The 20,878-nt window shown below is 39.5% G+C and overlaps 1 protein-coding gene across 1 annotated transcript in view; it reads right to left on the reverse strand.

Moving 5' to 3' along the window:
- The window catches only part of LOC124278514, a 32,419-nt gene extending 19,081 nt beyond the window's left edge, over nt 1-13,338 (reverse strand). Inside the window, exons 1-2 of the mRNA XM_046714215.1 lie at nt 13,233-13,338; nt 8,365-8,407 (exon numbers count right to left, since the gene is read on the reverse strand). Coding sequence (XP_046570171.1) covers nt 8,365-8,407; nt 13,233-13,247 — 58 coding nt within the window. The 5' untranslated portion in view covers nt 13,248-13,338. The remainder of the gene's footprint in view (nt 1-8,364; nt 8,408-13,232) is intronic.
- Between the last annotated feature and the right edge of the window lie 7,540 nt (nt 13,339-20,878).

The following is a 20,878-nucleotide window of genomic DNA, read 5'->3' on the forward strand; positions in this document are numbered from 1 at the left end:
TATTGTATAGATAGTTATGTGACGCAGTATAAACTCAGGGTGGTATTGTATAGCTAGTTGTCTAATGCAGTATAAGCCCATGACAGACAGGGTGGTATTGTATGGATAGTTATGTGACACAGTATAAATCCAGGGTGGTATTGTATCCCTAGTTGTTTAATGCAGTATATACCCATGACAGACAGTGCGGTATTGTATAGATAGTTATGTGACATAGTATATGCCCAGGGTGGTATTGTATAGCTAGTTGTCTAAAGCAGTATATACCCATGACAGATAGAGTTGTATTGTATGGATAGTTATGTGACACAGTATAAACCCAGGGTGGTTTTGAATAGACAGTTGTCTAATGCAGTATATACCCATGACAGAGAGAGAGGTATTGTATAGATAGTTATGTGACACAGTATAAACCCAGAGTGGTATTGTATAGCTAGTTGTCTGATGTAGTATATACCCGTGACAGACAGAGTGGTATTGTATAGATAGTTATGTGACACAGTATAAACCCAGGGTGGTATTGTATAACTAGTTGTCTAATGCAGTATATACCCATGACAGAGAGAGTGGTATTGTATAGATAGTTATGTGACGCAGTATAAACCCAGGGTGGTATTGTATAGCTAGTTGTCTAATGCAGTATATACCCATGACAGACAGTGTGGTATTGTATAGATAGTTATGTGACGCAGTATAAACCTAGGGTGGTACTGTATAGCTCGTTGTCTAATGCAGTATAAACCCACGACAGACAGAGTGGTATTGTATAGATAGTTATGTGACACAGTATAAACCCAGGGTGGTATTGTATAGACAGTTGTCTAATGCAGTATATACCCATGAAAAACAGAGTGGTATTGTATAGATAGTTATGTGACACAGTATAAACCCAGGGTGGTATTTGTCTAATGCAGTATAAACCCGTGAAAAAGAGTGATATTGTATAGATAGTTATGTGACGCAGTATAAACCCAGGGTGGTATTGTATAGATAGTTGTGTGATGCAGTATATACCCGTGACAGACAGAGTGGTATTGTATATGTGACACATAAACCCAGGGTGGTATGTATACAGTTGTCTAATGCAGTATATACCCATGACAGAGAGAGTGGTATTGTATAGATAGTTATGTGACGCAATATAAACCAGGGTGGTATTGTACCTAGTTGTCTAATGCAGTACACCCACGACAGAGTGGTATTGTATAGATAGTTATGTGACACAATATAAACCCAGGGTGGTATTGTATAGCTTGTTGTCTAATGCAGTATATACCCATGACAGACAGAGTGGTATTGTATAGATAGTTATGTGACACAGTATAAACCCTGGGTGGTATTGTATAGACAGTTGTCTAATGCAGTATATACCCACGACAGACAGAGTGGTATTGTATAGATAGCTATGTGACACAGTATAAACCCAGGGTGGTATTGTATAGATAGTTGTGTGATGCAGTACAAACCCATGACAGACAGTGTGATATTGCATAGATAGTTGTGTGATGCAGTATAAACCAATGGCAGACAGAGTGATATTGCATACTAGACAGTTGTCTGATGCAGTATAAACCCATGACAGACAGAGTGATATTGCATAGATAATTGTGTGATGCAGTATAAACCCATGACAGACAGTGTGATATTACATACTAGACAGTTGTGTGATGCAGTATAAACCCATGACAGACAGAGTTATATTGCATAGATAGTTGTGTAATGCAGTACAAACCCATGATAGACAGTGTGATATTGCATGCTAGACAGTTGTGTGATGCAGTATAAACCCATGACAGACAGAGTGATATTGCATACATAGTTCTGTGATGCAGTACAAACCCATGGCAGACAGTGTGATATTGCATACTGGACAGTTGTGTGATGCAGTATTAACCCATGACAGACAGAGTGATATTGCAAAGATAGTTCTGTGATGCAGTATAAACCCATGACAGACAGTGTGATATTGCATAGATAGTTGTGTGATGCAGTATAAACCCATGACAGACAGAGTGATATTGCATAGATGGTTGTGTTGCAGTATAAACCCATGACAGACAGTGTGATATTGCATACTGGACAGTTGTGTGATGCAGTATTAACCCATGACAGACAGAGTGATATTGCATAGATAGTTCTGTGATGCAGTATAAACCCATGACAGACAGTGTGATATTGCATAGATAGTTGTGTGATGCAGTATAAACCCATGACAGACAGAGTGATATTGCATACTAGACAGTTGTGTGATGCAGTATAAACCTAGGGTGATATTGCATAGATAGTTGTGCGATGCAGTATAAACCCAGGGTGATATTGCATAGACAGTTGTGTGATGCAGTATAAACCCAGGGTGATATTGCATAGACAGTTGTGTGATGCAGTATAAACCCAGGGTGATATTGTATAGGTAGATGTGTGATGCAGTATAAACCCAGGGTGATATTGAATACTAGACAGTTGTGTGATGCAGTATAAACCCAGGGTGATATTGCATAGATAGATGTGTGATGCAGTATAAACCCAGGGTGATATTGTATAGGTAGATGTGTGATGCAGTATAAACCCAGGGTGATATTGAATACTAGACAGTTGTGTGATGCAGTATAAACCCAGGGTGATATTGCATAGATAGTTGTGTGATGCAGTATAAACCCAGGGTGATATTGTATAGATAGATGTGTGATGCAGTATAAACCCAGGGTGATGTTGCATACTAGACAGTTGTGTGATGCAGTATAATCCCATGGCTGACAGTGTGATATTGCATACTAGATAGTTGTGTGATGCAGTATAAACCCATGACAGGCAGAGTGATATTGCATAGATAGTTGTGTGATGCAGTATAAACCCAGGGTGATATTGCATAGATAGATGTGTGATGGGACGTAGTAGTTGTGTGATGCAGTATAAACCCATGACAGACAGAGTGATATTGCATAGATAGATGTGTGATAGACGGTTGGTTGTGTGATGCAGTATAAACCCATTACAGACAGATAGTGATCTTGCATAGACAGTTGTGTGATGCAGTATAAACCCAGGGTGATATTGCATAGATAGATGTATAAAACCCAGGGTGATATTGCATAGATAGATGTGTGATGCAGTATAAACCAAAGGGATATTGCATAGATAGATGTGTGATGCAGTATAAACCCAGGGTGATATTGCATAGATAGATGTGTGATGCAGTATAAACCCAGGGTGATATTGCATAGATAGATGTGTGATGGGACGTAGTAGTTGTGTTTCGGGACACAGTATAAACCCAGGGTGATATTGCATAGATAGATGTGTGATGGGACGTAGTAGTTGTGTTTCGGGACACAGTATAAACCCAGGGTGATATTGCATAGATAGATGTGTGATGGGACGAAATAGTTGTGTTTCGGGACACAGTATAAACCCAGGGTGATATTGCATAGATAGATGTGTGATGCAGTATAAACCCAGGGTGATATTGCATAGATAGATGTGTGATGCAGTATAAACCCAGGGTGATATTGCGTAGATAGATGTGTGATGGGACGTAGTAGTTGTGTTTCGGGACACAGTAAAACCCAGGGTGATATTGCATAGATAGATGTGTGATGCAGTATAAACCAAGGGTGAGTAGTTGTGTTTCGGATGTGATGCAGTATAAACCCAGGGTGATATTGCATAGATAGATGTGTGATGGGACGTAGTAGTTGTGTTTGTGGACACAGTATAAACCCAGGGTGATATTGCATAGATAGATGTGTGATGGGACGTAGTAGTTGTGTTTCGGGACACAGTGTAAACCCAGGGTGATATTGCATAGATAGATGTGTGATGGGACGTAGTAGTTGTGTTTCGGGACACAGTGTAAACCCAGGGTGATATTGCATAGATATAGATGTGTGATGGGACGTAGTAGTTGTGTTTCGGGACACAGTATAAAACCCAGGGTGATATTGCATAGATAGATGTGTGATGGGACGTAGTAGTTGTGTTTCGGGACACAGTATAAACCCAGGGTGATATTGCATAGATAGATGTGTGATGGGACGTAGTAGTTGTGTTTCGGGACACAGTATAAACCCAGGGTGATATTGCATAGATAGATGTGTGATGGGACGTAGTAGTTGTGTTTCGGGACACATGTATAAACCCAGGGTGGTATTGCATAGATAGATGTGTGATGGGACGTAGTAGTTGTGTTTCGGGACACAGTATAAACCCAGGGTGGTATTGCATAGATAGATGTGTGATGGGACGTAGTAGATGTGTTTGGGGACACAGTATAAACCCAGGGTGGTATTGCATAGATAGATGTGTGATGGGACGTAGTAGTTGTGTTTCGGAACACAGTGTAAACCCAGGGTGATATTGCATAGATAGATGTGTGATAGGACGTAGTAGTTGTGTTTCGGGACACAGTGTAAACCCAGGGTGATATTGCATAGATAGATGTGTGATAGGACGTAGTAGTTGTGTTTCGGGACACAGTGTAAACCCAGGGTGATATTGCATAGATAGATGTGTGATAGGACGTAGTAGTTGTGTTTCGGGACACAGTGTAAACCCAGGGTGATATTGCATAGATAGATGTGTGATGGGACGTAGTAGTTGTGTTTCGGGACACAGTGTAAACCCAGGGTGGTATTGCATAGATAGATGTGTGATGGGACGTAGTAGTTGTGTTTCGGGACACAGTATAAACCCAGATAGATGTGTGATATTGCATAGATAGATGTGTGATGGGACGTAGTAGTTGTGTTTCGGGACACAGTATAAACCCAGGGTGGTATTGCATAGATAGATGTGTGATGGGACGTAGTAGTTGTGTTTCGGGACACAGTATAAACCCATGGTGATATTGCATAGATAGATGTGTGATAGGACGTAGTAGTTGTGTTTCGGGACACAGTGTAAACCCGTAGTGCTGATGCAGTATCAAGGTCCTACGAAATGCCAGAGTGATAGTGGATAGTGAACTATGTACTTGCATGCATACTAATATTTGTATAGCGCCAGTATCCAAGGCTAATTTGTGTTCCCTCTAAATCTCCCCGGCGCATCGTATTTTCATAGGGATTATGATTATGCACACCAAGTTAATGTGGCTACCCCATCCTTACGAGGTACCCATTCACAGCTGGGTGGACTGGGACACATAGTCACACTACTTCGTCTGTTGTATTCAGGTTACCTGAATACAACATTTGTCCAAGTTAACTGCACGTTGCTGTACCCGCAACTAGGTGTTTGCACGTATTCATGTGGCCACCATATGGTCATTTACCAACGGATTCGTGGGTTCTTTTAAGTGCACAGGGATGTGTACTGTACACTAGGGGTTGTGACAACACTCTGCACACAAAGTTGACTCCAAGGTCTTTTGTATACCTGGTCACAGGTGGGCACCTCCACGGGATCACTAGCCTGGTGCCATAAACAGCTCGCCCACCACGCCCCCATGTACTAGTCAGATACAAAATAGTCAGTTATGTGTTGGGACGCAGTACCAAATAGTCGATATTCTGGCGGAGTTCCCGTCTATATAAGAAACACTTTGAGCCATTTTATACGCGAGAATATTTTCTACCTGGCAAAATCGTGTATTTTTCAAACGAGGACATACCTATCATACTCTTCGGAGATTTTAAAGCTCGTGTTGGTTCAAATGAAGATTATTTAATTGAAAATCATAATGACACTGATTATTTCCCTTTATCAGGTTTCTATTTACCTAACTATTTCCACGAACCTAGAGCAACTGAAGACATGGTAACTGAGAAGTTTGGTCTCGCTATCTTTGAACTATGCAAGCTGTGGGACATACACGTTGTAAATGGTAGAAAGCAAGGGAACGAGAGAGGGGGTCCGTTACTTATTACTCATAATGGACCGAGTCTTGTAGACTACATACTGGCTTCAACAAATTGTTTTCTGCTATTCTAGACATGACTGTGCACTCACGACCAGACTCAGATCACCTACCATTACAATACACTATAAACCTCGGGGTTGATGCAGGGATAGCAATGATGACGAAGGAAGCGTACAGTGTTATCAAAGTGACAAATTCAAGGTATTTAAGAGCAAAGACTGTCAATATGGTGTCAACATGACGTCTGATGTAGCATCTAATATTGTTGATGGCTTTCAACAATTGGTAAACTTACCTGTCAATGCTGCAGTGGCACGCCATTTACGTGTAAATGACGTGCATAAAGTAGCTAGCCTGGGCAACCAAAGTGGTTTGATCAAGATTGTGAACTTGCTAAGACTACAAAAATATTTCACTTAAGCACATTTCGGAGGTGTCGGTCTAATGAAAATCTCAATAGTTCAAATGATGCAAAGAGGAATTTCAAAAGTGCATGCCGGGATAAATCCGGGCAGTTTAATAACATGATTGCTGATGCATATGTGCAGTAGCTGCAGATGGTGACTGTAGGAAGTTTTGGTCTAAGGTAAAATCCCTTACAACTAGTTCGGGAGGAAATAACTGTATTCCCATTGGTAAATGGGTTACATATTTCAAGGAATTACGTAATCCTGCAGGCAGGATGCAATGAGGGTTTTCATGAAACCGCCCGTGAATATATATCAAGTCATGACTGTTCAGATTGTAACAATGAAGAGTTCTTATCAGATCCAATAACTAGAAATGCAATAGAACAGGCAATCAAATCCCTTAAGACCGGAAAATCCCCGGGCACTGACGGAATACCACCTTAGTTTTTCAAAAATGCAAATTTCATTATTCCATACTTAGAATCACTGTTTAACGCTGTATTTGACGCCGGCGTCTTTCCCGACAATTGGAACATCGGTATGATTATACCATTGTATAAGGAAGGTAATAAGCACAGACAATTGGAACATCGGTATGATTATACCATTGTATAAGGAAGGTAATAAGCACGATCCCAACAATTATCGTGGCATATCATTGTTGAATATGATGGGTAAAATTTTTAAATTTATCCTTGACTCCAGAATTTGTGTCTGGATGGAATTACATGAGATTTTACATGAGTGTCAAGCAGGATTTAGAGCTGATTATTCAACAGTCAATAACATATTTGTACTTCAATCTCAAATGAAGGATATCTGAAAATATCAGAAAAAAGGTTCTATAATGGAAACCAAATGAATGTTGTATCACACTATAAATATCTAGGTGACTGTTGTTTTTACCACAAAATTGATATAATTGAAGACATGTGAAACACCAAGTCTTCAAGCCAAAAAAAGCCTCGAATGTTTAAAGATTTTCCCAATATATCTTTGAAAGTTGCTTCAGCAATATTTGATAATAAAATAACCCCAATATTATTGTGCAGTAGTGAAATCTGGGGCCATTCATATCGTGCTCACATTGAGAAAATCCAATGCGTCCTTTTCAAACGTTATCTATGTGTTTATAGAATGTTTCTTTCAATGCTGTACTTGATAAAATTGGTTGAACCCAATTATGTGTTAAATATTACGGCAGATGTATCAAATATTGGTGTAGAATATTACATATGGACATATCGACATCCCAAATCATGTTATGAAATATCAAAGCTGCAAGATGATAGTGGCAGCTGCATGTGCGTCTACTTTTACTCCCAACTGGATTTACTTACGTTTGGATTACACAAGAATGTGGGAATATTGAATCGTTTATGAGTGAATTTAGACAAAGATGTCAAGATATTGAAATTCATCATCTTTTTTAAAAGACTATGGAGCAATCAAGTCCGCCCTGGAACCTGACAAAATACATATTGGAACTCTGGCATAACAAACACGTAATACGTTATAACAATAATAAAAATAACAATGTACTCATTTGTGACAAATGTGAGCTTAATGTTATACAAGATGAATTTTATTTTTACTTGTGTGTCCATTCTGTTCTGTACATAGAAAACTGTATATGCCTGGTTATTTCCATATTTTTTCATCTAGATTAAAATTTAAACAACTTTTAAAAAAAACAAATATTGAAGTCTATTGCAATATTTCTAAAGGGTAATTTGCCTGTATGAAAGTGTCCTAATTACTTTGTTTTATCTGTCCATCGGCAAAATATTGTTATAAAAGTTTGTACTCTTGGTCATGTGGCCTCAAATACTGAAATCAACTTCTTCTTCCATGAAATCCCAGAAGACTTGATCAATATTTACTACATATCATGAATATGAAACTGCTAAAAGCGAGTTCAGGCAATTACATAGGATCTAAAAGATGAGACATAGCAAATCTGTGTCAAACGGATACTACTACATGTACTATGAAAATGAGCATCAACTTATCCACATCTTAGATTTTGTATCCATCACTCTGTTGAACCCATTACATCTCCAGAATGTGTAAATGGTTGAGATATGAGACACTTACCACTTGCTGGAGAGAGCAGCACGTACAGGGTCCACCGCATCACCTAGCATGGAGAAAGGAATGTAGAATTAATTGTTTGGTAATTTTTCAGTATAATTGATCACAAATACATTTTGCAACATTGTTTCGTAAGCTCGGTAACTCACGAACATATCTGAATCCCGCGTTCTGTCATCTGGAAAATATTAGAAGAGCCCTCATGGGAAATCAACAATGATATTCAGTGAACGAGTGTGCCGCTGTTAGCAATACACCAACAACATGACGGTTTCACACATTGCTTTGTATAGGGCGTTAGTTTGCAATACATCGTCTTTATAAAAATGAATACACTATTGTCTATCAGATACTATTTATCTTAATAACCTGTTTAAACGAGTTTAAAATCACATCATTTTATCTTCAAATCGATGTATAGTTTGTCTGTCCAGTGTCCATACGGTCGCAGTGGCGCACTGATGTATTGCACTAAAGTTAGGAATCATTCAGTTTGCAGGTCAATACTAATACCTGGTTTGACCTTCCACAGAACAGTTCTACCAAGTATGGATTATCAAGGCCATAACGAAAATACACGGTCGCAGTGGCGCACTGATGTATTGCACTAAAGTTAGGAATCATTCAGTTTGCAGGTCAATACTAATACCTGGTTTGACCTTCCACAGAACAGTTCTACCAAGTATGGATTATCAAGGCCATAACGAAAATACACGTTAGTTATAAAGATCGTTACGGAGTCGTTACGGAGTCGTTACGGAGTTTTGCAGTCACTGTCGAGGGGAGACTACTCTTCATCTCCAGTGCCGTCTTGAGTTCACAGAGCTCGACACTGAGGCAAAGGTTGCAACTCATGTTTTCGATGTTGTGACTGTACCTAATGACACATTGCATGTTACGATGACCTGAAATATACATAGTACATATGTCGAAGGGATATTTCCAACAGTTGTCTGAACCAGTGAATCCGCTAGATGGTCCCTCGGTGGCATTATTGAGGGGCACATCAGGGGATTGGTGCACCCTACATAATGCAGGCTTCACTACAGCTAGTAGTGGATACCCGGTAACGGCCGTCACAGTGTCGCCCATCACATGGGCTTCATGGTCCGGAGACACAAGGGATTGTCCCCTTGACAACGATTTCCGACTAAATCTCTCTGAATACCAGAGGTTCACAACAAATTAAAGTGTAATATTACTCTACATCATGTGAGTGTGGGGGTTGACACTAAAGAAACGAAGATGGGTGAAGTTATTACTCTACATCATGTAAGTGTGGGGGTTGACACTAAAGAAACGAAGATGGGTGAAGTTGTTACTCTACATCATGTAAGTGTGGGGGTTGACACTAAGGAAACGAAGATGGGTGAAGTTGTTACTCTACATCATGTGAGTGTGGGGTTGACACTAAAGAAACGAAGATGGGTGAAGTCTATTACTGTGGGGGTTGACACTAAAGAAACGAAGATGGGTGACATCATGTAAGTGTGGGGGTTGACACTAAAGAAACGAAGATGGGTGAAGTTATTACTCTACATCATGTAAGTGGGGGGGTTGACACTCAAGGAAACGAAGATGGGTGAAGTTGTTACTCTACATCATGTAAGTGTGGGGGACACTTGACACTAATCATGGAAACGAAACGATGATGGGTGAAGTTGTTACTCTACATCATGTAAGTGTGGGGTTGACACTAAAGAAACGAAGATGGGTGAAGTTGACACATCATGTAGGAACTAAAGAAACGAAGATGGGTGAAGTTATTACTCTACATCATGTAAGTGTGGGGGTTGACACTAAAGAAACGAAGATGGGTGAAGTTATTACTCTACATCATGTAAGTGTGGGGGTTGACACTAAAGAAACGAAGATGGGTGAAGTTGTTACTCTACATCATGTGAGTGTGGGGTTGACACTAAAGAAACGAAGATGGGTGAAGTTATTACTCTACATCATGTAAGTGTGGGGGTTGACACTAAAGAAACGAAGATGGGTGAAGTTGTTGCTCTACATCATGTAAGTGTGGGGGTTGACACTAAAGAAACGAAGATGGGTGAAGTTATTACTCTACATCATGTAAGTGTGGGGGTTGACACTAAAGAAACGAAGATGGGTGAAGTTATTACTCTACATCATGTAAGTGTGGGGGTTGACACTAAAGAAACGAAGATGGGTGAAGTTGTTACTCTACATCATGTAAGTGTGGGGGTTGACACTAAGGAAACGAAGATGGGTGAAGTTGTTACTCTACATCATGTAAGTGTGGGGGTTGACACTAAGGAAACGAAGATGGGTGAAGTTATTACTCTACATCATGTAAGTGTGGGGGTTGACACTAAAGAAACGAAGATGGGTGAAGTTATTACTCTACATCATGTAAGTGTGGGGGTTGACACTAAAGAAACGAAGATGGGTGAAGTTGTTACTCTACATCATGTAAGTGTGGGGGTTGACACTAAAGAAACGAAGATGGGTGAAGTTATTACTCTACATCATGTAAGTGTGGGGGTTGACACTAAAGAAACGAAGATGGGTGAAGTTGTTACTCTACATCATGTGAGTGTGGGGGTTGACACTAAGGAAACGAAGATGGGTGAAGTTGTTACTCTACATCATGTGAGTGTGGGGGTTGACACTAAGGAAACGAAGTTGGGTGAAGTTGTTGCTCTACATGATGTGAGTGTGGGGGTTGACACTAAGGAAACGAAGATGGGTGAAGTTGTTACTCTACATCATGTGAGTGTGGGGGTTGACACTAAGGAAACGAAGATGGGTGAAGTTGTTACTCTACATGATGTTCAAAATGAATTCAGGATCACGGTCACCGTCAGGAGTCGCCATGTAAACTTGATTAAAAGGGGCTTATTTATAACTGTGTACTTGTTTTCATGAAGCAGGATTGCAGAAGTTTTGCTAAATACCGAGAAAAAGATCCGCGTGTATCTTTGGAAGTGTTTTCTTCTTCCTCTTCAACTGCGATCAACTGCAGTTTAGATGTATTTCAGAACGGCCTTTTGGGTGGCAAGTGTCGCTCTGTTTTATACAGAAATGTATATATTGGCACATTTACTTAAATGCAACATTATCTGAATTTTCTGATTTGTACATGGCACAATATTTTGTGATCTCAGTGATGATACTGACGCAGGTGTGCAGTGATACTGGTGAGATGTCCTCAGCCACGTCAAACAGAGTGTAAAGGACAAACGTGGCCTGCAGAAAGAGTTCCACAAACATTATCACGTACCGGGAGCATAATTCCAACATAGTGTTGGCATTGTAGTTTGTGGTGAAACATATCAGTACTAATTTATTTACTCCCTCTCCCGTCAGTGTGGCTAATGGTTGAAAATGGTAACTGGTTCCCTATACCAGTCCAAGGTCTTCAGCTTAGTAAAACCACGAATTTCCCAATGTAATAATTGTACTCTGATATTCTGCCAACGATGAATATTTTCACCTGAGATTACAAGGCCCCTATCTCTGGCACAGAACCGTGATATATGTATATATACGCAAGGTTTAACTTTTATAATAGAAAATATAATTACTGCTGGTTGAAGCTGTGGCTTTGAGAGCAATGTGTCACATAGGAATCATCGGCCAAGCACTGTTCAGCCATATGTATGTGTTGCAGAGGCAGTTCTTCTAAATCACCATCTGCCTGTATATCCTGTTGAATTAATTGCCATCCTCCACCAAGCACCTAAGTGGGTCAATGACACCAACTATGGGGAAACACTATGTGTGGCAGCTGTATGTGAAGTCAGGGACAGCTGGATGTTGAGTTGACATTGTGTGGGACATCTTATGTGTGGACAATTATTTCAACTCCATGTGCTATAGATCTCAACTCTGTTGGGGTATAAAGAACTAGCAGATAATGTCGCCATGTCTGGTGTAACAAAGACGTTTTACAAGTATGTAAAGGACAAGAACAGAAATTCTTCGTTTCTTCGTCAACATACTTGGTAAATGTGACGTAATCTGAACATAAAATGATTTTAACTGTTTTCTATGTTCTGTAATCAGCTGTGTGGGCGATTAAAACTTCCAAGTGCCGGCGTTTATTAAGGCCTTAGTAAAATCAACAATATATATCTTTTACCTGTGTATTTCAGATAGAAATTGCTAAGCAGAACGTAACTGCAATATATATTTTCGATGTATATAATGCATTAGCTTCTGGAGTCATGCACAGCTGGACAGGAATCACGAGGACAAGGTCATCTTTATCTCCCAACTTAGGACCCGTATGTCTGCCGTATAACCGCTTGGAACAATTAAAACCGGCACTAATCGTAAAGAAAGGCTATAAAAGTGAATATCCAGAAAACTGCCCAAACAGGAATATATCAGTTTGACATTTGTGAACATATTCCACAAGCCACTTATAGGGATATACTCTTAAATATCAGCCCAGCTAACATGCAGGTAGTAAATAAATGATCACGCAATAGGATTGTTTGACACTGGACAGAAATCCTACCCTCAGAGAGAGAATTAGAGAGACGCCAAACTTAACATTAACATTCTACGCATAGTAAAAGGCACCAATTTAACAGTAGCCTGGTGAAGTATTATGAAAAATATTGAACCGTGTATAAGTTATGTCTTCGAGACAAAACCAAAATATGAATGTTTTGGCTTGAAATGCAATGCTTGTTACCTTGGCAACTCAAAGATTAAGAGTAATGCTGCGAACACTACCCTCATTTCTACATCACCCGCAATCATGGCACCGCTTAATCTGAACATGAAGGTAAGTTCTGAAAATTATGGAAAAAATTGATGACAATATCATAATCTGAAAGACAACTGTCCATCAGTTGCGATGCAGACAATGTATGTAAGACGAGAGTACTGACCTGTACTAGCGACATGCCGCTGTCTGGACACACTGAACATTTACAACATGCCGGACTTGAACAACTTACAGAGAAATGTCAAGCCAGTGTAAACAACAAAGTGACACTAAAACACATGGGGATCTTTTTCAAGGTAAACATCAAACAACTAATAAACGTATGCACGCTTTGTCTGCCCTAGAGCTCTTCATTTTGAGTAGTGGATACCATGCAGTTAAAAATCAATGAATATCAATCTTGGACTGCCGTGCGCGGCAGCGATCAACTGATATCACTCGGAAAAAACAACCAGCAGCTTGCGATGGAATATCATCAATCTTTTAAAGCTATTATTGAACTGTATCGAAACTAATTTAAACTTTTACACCTTGTTGTCGATGTTTCCAGTATGCAAGTCTAAGTTCAACACGTAGTGTGAAGGGAGCATGTGCGTGTGCGTCTATATGTCTACGCTGAAGTATGAAATTTTTCAAGAATGGAGTCTGTTTCCACTAACATTTAACACTATGGGAAATGACAATATTGCACGAGGACAGATGGATCTTCACCTTAGCCTGGCATTCCAGTGGCGGTAGTGACAGACCATGCTGCCATCGCTTGTACTTTTACCCAACGATGTCAGATTTGGTAAACATACATTCTTGTGTTAATCACAGCATGAAAAGTGAAGCTCAAAGATCGCATGTGTTCCTTCTTGATTGATGGTCCACAAACATGATTCAATTGTGTTGTTGGAAGAACATGTAGTAAAGATGTTTTTGATATAAATCAAGCGAAATAAATTCCCCTTAGCAACAGCACCCCGCCACACAAGGCTATATAATCATATCAAAGGGTATTTACGGAATTGGTTCTTTGGATGATTAGTTGATCTTGTTGGGGACTGCACAAAACTTGTCGGCCTCCCAATCACTGATTGATCGATGTTCGTGTAGTTAATTAACAACACGCTGATCGATACAAACTGCTATGGTTCACTGAACCGTTTGATCAGCAAACAGAAAACCAAACAAGAATGTTATTATCCGTTACCATGTTGACGGTGATAAACTGCCGACGACAAAAGGGACCTGGATGACTTCAATATGGCTATCTTTGACATTTACGACACTTTGACGTAACATATGAATACAGCATATGATCACGTGCACTGACAGCACGTGATGCCCGTGCACGCCGTGGGTGCGCGCCTGTATGGGAACTCACAATCACAAGTGCAGCTAATCTCACCCAAACGCATTAAACGCCTTCAGGATCACAGGGGCGTGTCACGCTTAGAAAAAGCGTTAGGAGACATATAGGTATATATGTAGCAGTATGTTTGTAAATAGTATATTGTTAGATGTTAATCATCAACATAGTGAACTTATATGAAGTCAATTAATAACCTAAACCTAAATATTTAATAACCTAAACCTAGATATTTAAAATTCACTTTCCTTTAATACTTGTTTTAACTTCAGCACTTGCACAAATATACTAGCTCATAGGTAAGCTTGGATAGTTCATCCTTTTTATTGTATATAGGTTCATGGGTATTGTCACTCGGGCAGTGATTAGGGTTTTATTGTTCTCTGGGGCCACATGATTGTTTTAGCCATGTGGAGTGACTGCTTCAAACTTTTGCTGGTCAGTCAGCCTATTTCTCCTTTCTGCCAGTGAGCACATTCTCTGCACAAGATCACATAGGGTAAGTTCATTTATTACTTTATCTGGAATCTTAGGTTTGGTTATTCTGTATTTTTAGCATTGTTATATATGTGTAGTATTTTAGCTAGTAGTGTATTATATTGTAAGGTAGGTTTAATTCAACTTACTTGTGTATTCAACAGAGGTTTATGCCAAGTGTATTTCATAGGATATTAGTATATATTGTTTCTTTCGGTTGAATGAAATGAATTAGATAGAAACTATTTTCTCCTTGGGGTATGCGAATCTACCAAGGGAGGTAATTTTGTGCGACAGGTGGCGCTGTTTAAGGTATAAATGGAGAGGGAATTTCAAATATCGTCTCTCTCGCTCTAGACACGGCAGTGTTCACATCATTTCTAATATGGATGACAACTCTTCTACGGCGGGAAAATTGGACGCCATCTTAGAGAAGTTGGATACTAACCGACAAGAGATTGAGTCAGCCTTCGATCATAAGATTTCTAAGCTGAGAGAGGAGTTCATCCACAACGCCAAAGATATAAAGAAATTAAAAGCAGAGTCCGAATACTCCTGGTCCCGAGAGGGTAACAAAATACAGTTTAACTTTAATTCGGACGTATTAGACGGTTTGACTTTGGCTAAACAAGCTTTAGTATCTGGAGATTTGGCAAAGGTTTCTATGAGCATTGACGAAGAAGTAAGTAGATTACAGAAAAGAAATAAGTTAATCAAAATCGCTGATTCCTCTGAGGGTGGGTGGGAGACCGTACGCAATTACGTCTCCAAAGAGTTAGCAGACGACACGGACGACGATAAGAAGATCGCTAAAGCAGATTTCAAAGCTTTAAAAAAGTTAAAGCAAAAGAGAAATAAGAATGGTCCCTATGCATCCAAGAGTGTGCGAAGATCGCAAATTACGCCTTCGCCCGTGCAGTACACTCTTCCTGTTAGCAGCCCTGTACACACTCAACCGATTCAGCCAATTCAGCCCTTTCGTAGGGTCAGAGACAAGGATCCTGCTCTTCCTGCGGCGACTTTTCACACTACTTCAGAGAATGCCCCTACCGAGCAAGCAGCACGCAGTCGTCACTACCTGTCACAGGAGCAGGCGCCACGTAGACAGTCACGTCCTAATGACTATGCTGATACAGATTTGTCAGTTAAGTTGTTTTGTGATTCTAATATCTCGAGATCGATGTTAATGTGACACATCGTATGCTTACTGACAATTATTTTGAATATGAACAGGGCACAGCAGAAATCATTGTCAAGGGTCGTTTAAAAGCTAACTTGAACTTTTGGTGTGATATTGGTACCTCAGATTACATCCTTGATATAATTGGTAATGGCTACAAAATTCCTTTTATTTCCAGACCTCCGAGTATGCATTTGTGCAATAACAGTTCAGCGTTAAAGCATGTGGAGTTTGTGAATGGCGCCATATCTGATTTAAAGAACAAGCATTTGATATCGGAGTGCGAGTTTCCTCCATACGTTGTTAATCCATTGTCTGTTGCCATTCAGTCATCTGGTAAAAAACGTTTGATCTTAGATTTATCTAGAGTTAACAAGTATGTTCAAAAGAAGAGTGTCAAGTATGAAGATTGGAAAGTGGCTTGTGAGTACATAAACATGAATGACTGGCTTATCAAATTCGATATCCACTCGGCCTATCACCATATCGATATTTGTCATCATCACACAGATTATCTCGGTTTCTCATGGAGAGATTCGACAGGGGAGAATCGCTATTATAAGTTCTTGGTTATGCCATTTGGGCTTACATCTGCTCCATATGTATTCACTAAAGTTATGCGTCAACTTGTTAAGAAATGGCGGTATGAGGGCAAGAAAATAGTAACATTTTTAGACGACGGTATTTTATCTGCTTCTTCTTCTGATAACGCCAATTCTACAGGTGAAAGGGTAAAAGAAGATTTGATTCAGTCAGGCTTTGTCCCTAAAGTTGAAAAGTCGTTATGGTCGCCCTCCCAGTCTCTTGAGTGGTTAGGATTCCATATTAATACTGTTTCCATGGTATTGTCTATCCCACAGAGAAAAAGGGATAAGTTAATTTCAGACATTCAGTATCTACTTACGCATAAGCATAGATATCAGAATGTTAGGTCACTGGCCTCAGTCGTTGGGCAGGTAGTATCAATGAAGATGGTGACAGGCCCAATTGCTCAACTTATGACTAGATCGCTCAGTATGGATATCATTTCTGTGTCATCTTGGAACAGCAAAGTGAAGCTATCCCCTCAAAGTGTTTATCAATTGACATTTTGGTTGACGCATATTAATGCTTACTCAAGTACTGTGCTGAAGACAAAATCTATTGCAACGCGAGTTGTGTACAGTGATGCGAGTGGCTCTGGTTTTGGGGGCTATTGTGTGCTGTTTGGTCAAGCTATATCTCATGGTCAGTGGTCAGATGACGAAGCTAAGTCGAGTTCTACTTGGAGAGAACTTCAAGCAGTGCACCTTGTGTTGAAAAGCTTTATTCCTAGCCTGTCTTCACACAAAGTTATGTGGCTTACAGATAACAAGAACATTACGTAAATAGTGGAGAAAGGGAGCATGAAACCTCATCTCCAGGCGGTTGTGCTGGATATCTTCAAACTGTGTTTCTCTCACCATGTGACTTTACTTATGCAGTGGATACCTCGTTCTGATAACGAGACAGCGGATATGCTAAGTAAAATTGTTGACTATGATGACTGGTCCATTCCAAGCTATATTTTCAAGCAGATAGATGCTAAATGGGGACCCCATAGTGTGGACAGATTTGCTTCGTATTATAATACCAAGCTCCCATGCTTTAATTCCAGATTTTATAATCCTGGTTGTGACTGTTGATTGTTTCACTGTTAACTGGGGTGGTGTTCTTAACTGGCTTGTTCCCCCTGTGTGTCTGATCCCCAGGTGCCTTAGACATTTGGCAGAAAGTAAAGCTAAGGGCACCCTTATTGTGCCAGAGTGGCACTCGGCATGCTTTTGGCCTCTTATTTCTCATAATTATGAGTTTATTCCCCAAGTGAAGGATGTGATGTACCTTTCCAGATCTAAACAAGCCTATGTTGCGTCTAGGGTTAAAGAACCACTAAACTTTGTTTTTTGTTACTCTTTTAACCATTACATATGAAAGATTTGTGGTTAGTCTTATGCGGAACACCACATTTATTCTTTAAAAACTTGTGGTTAATTAATACCGAGCGATTAAAAGTGGCCAAAAAGTCGCCTGCTTCTCTCTCGCCCGCCAACGAAACCACAAACAGGTTACGTAACTCTGTCGCCAGATCACTGCAGTGACGTCATATGAGGAACGATTTTCAGTTAGTTGTATAGAAAGTGTGTAGCATGCTCATCATTTTGATGATTTCTCGACATTAACGACGACATGTCGAATCGTTGCTTTGTCGTCAATTGCTCCTAGGGGTCGGGCGATGGTGTCACCATGCACAGATTTCCACAGGACCCCGCAGTTCGTGCTAAATGGGTTATGTTTGTGAGTGCGAAGCGAGCGTTGTGGAAGCCTGAGACGATATCTTACTTGTGTTCAGATCGCTTCAAAGAATCAAAACTACTTACTAGTTGTAGTAAAATATGTATATGATTGATGACCATAAAGATTTTCCATGACACAACTTGTAACATAACGATTTCTTCCTCGGAAGTGAGGTTGTGGTCGAAGTAACAATAATATTGTAAGTAGTATTATATTGACACCCACCTCGCTGCCAGGAGAGAAATTGTTATGTTATACGCTATGTCATGCAAAATCCTATTGGCCATCAATAAAATAAATATTTTACTACCAGTAGAAAGTAGTTTTGATTTAACTAACTCAGTGAAAACAAATCTAAATAGCATTTATCCTCAGACTGGCGGATGTTCCCGACAGAGGCGCCGCCATTTTGAAAATCGTAAAGTCTGTTAGAATTAATGAGATTATAGTTTGTTTTCATCAAGTTAGAAAATCAAAACTACTTTCTACTCGTAGTTAAATATGTATTGGAATCATAACCAAACGGATTTTGCATGACACAACTTATAACATAACGATTTCTTCCACGGAAGCGAGGTGGGGTCGAAGTTACAATACTGCGCGATAAATTTCTTGCTACATTCACATGGTTAATGTCCACTCACCAGTATGTAGATACTAGTCAATGTGCGTCTTTATATTTGGTCTTATAATCCTAATTAGTTTGTGATCATACTTGTATGCATTTTGAAACTAAATTAAAAGCAGACGATCTGCTGATACTTATAGTGAATTTATAACAGAACTGTAATAGCTAGACATTTTATAGTTTGCCAATGTGAATCATAATCCGCACACACACCCTAGTGTATGTTGTCTGTCTCATTACACTTCACGGCGAAAACAATGATTCTGTTAAATGCTACGACAAATGAATAAAAACAAAATGCAAATATTAAAATTAAAACAGATTAAAGTTATAGGAACAATATCAGGCCATTACCTTGTTCGAGGAATGTATCCATCAATATCCACAAAACTGTTCCAAATGATGTGTCTTTTAACAGTTTAATATACGAAAAAGTGATCAATCTTTTCAGGTATTGGTGTATAGTCTCATTGGTCACCCAAGATAGCACACCTGGCAACTAATTGCATAATGTCCGCCTTTCTTTAAAAAACCGTAATTTAGTTAGCCAATAATGGGCAATCAATCAATGTATTGCCGGTTAATCCTTTGAACAGAGCACGTTGTTTTTTACGCAGACACCGACACGACAGAGTGTATTCAGTATAGATTAGTAAATCTACATACATAAACACTACCTTTTGACAATTCCGCTGTGTAAGATAAAAGTAATTAATCAATCAGCGTGTTATCGGTTAATCCTTTGATCGATGTTTATAATGTTGAATATTTACTCCAGACACAAGAAATGCCAAATGGGAACCTTTGTCGGGTAATCTAAGTGTGTTACCACTAATTATACCTGTTATAAATTCATTAACTGACCATCAAGTGAATGATGACAAATAACATGTGTAGGTTTATACCACCTAACACGGGTTACAACAAGGGAGTATTAATTGCTGTATTGCATGTGAAAACTTATGGGCCGACACTGTTTTGAGAATACAAACAGATTTGTACATGACATGATTAAACATCGAGGTAAAAAAACACAGAAATGGGATCAATTTAGATCAGTCATTATACAAATAGGGCCTAACGACACCAATCGATTTTGACAGAATCGTCTATGAAAACAAGTTGTAACTCGGAAACTAGGCAAAGCAAGAGACAAAATTAAATGACAGTAGATTGTGAGAACATATAGCTTTCATTTTCCGCAACAATTGTCACGATTTCAGGTTTATACAAGCCTGTAAACAAGATAATTTACCCCCCTAAAATGTAGATGAATTCTGCATCGGCCCTCAAAGCTATTCCTCATATGACGTCACAGAGATCCGCCGCTCTGATTGGTTGAAATTTCGTTCGCGGGTGAGAATTGTGCACTGTTGTCAAAAAAGGTCGATTTAAGTCAATTAAAGGTCGAAATGAGTAGTTTTAATGACGGGGTTTCATTTATAACGATGCCAGTTAGTGATTTATGTATTTGTACCCCCTAGGGTTTATGTGACCTTTAAAGGAGGCCTCTTTGGCGAACGTGATTTGGATTTTGATATGTTAGCATTGTTTGTTGATTTCAGCATTATCTAATTTCACGTTTCTGTTTACAGATTTGTTGTCCAATGCTTATGGAGATGAGTTCGAGAGGTTGCCAAGTGCCTAATTGCCTATGTCACCATTACATTGCTCAATATATCTTGTATCTGTTGTTCAGAGATGTGATTCGTTCGCCCCGGTGCAAACTGCGTTTTACAGCATTCGTTATGCTCATGTTGTTGTAGGTCTACCTAGTCCTACTGAGAATAGTTTGGTAAGAAACGTGTTAGAGGCGGCTAAAAGAAAGTTAGCCAGGTGTGTTTCTAAAAAAGAACC

Source organism: Haliotis rubra, unplaced genomic scaffold, assembly GCF_003918875.1.
Source record: "Haliotis rubra isolate DU_JTF1 unplaced genomic scaffold, ASM391887v1 Scf239, whole genome shotgun sequence".
In the NCBI taxonomy this organism is placed as follows: Eukaryota; Metazoa; Mollusca; class Gastropoda; order Lepetellida; family Haliotidae; genus Haliotis; species Haliotis rubra.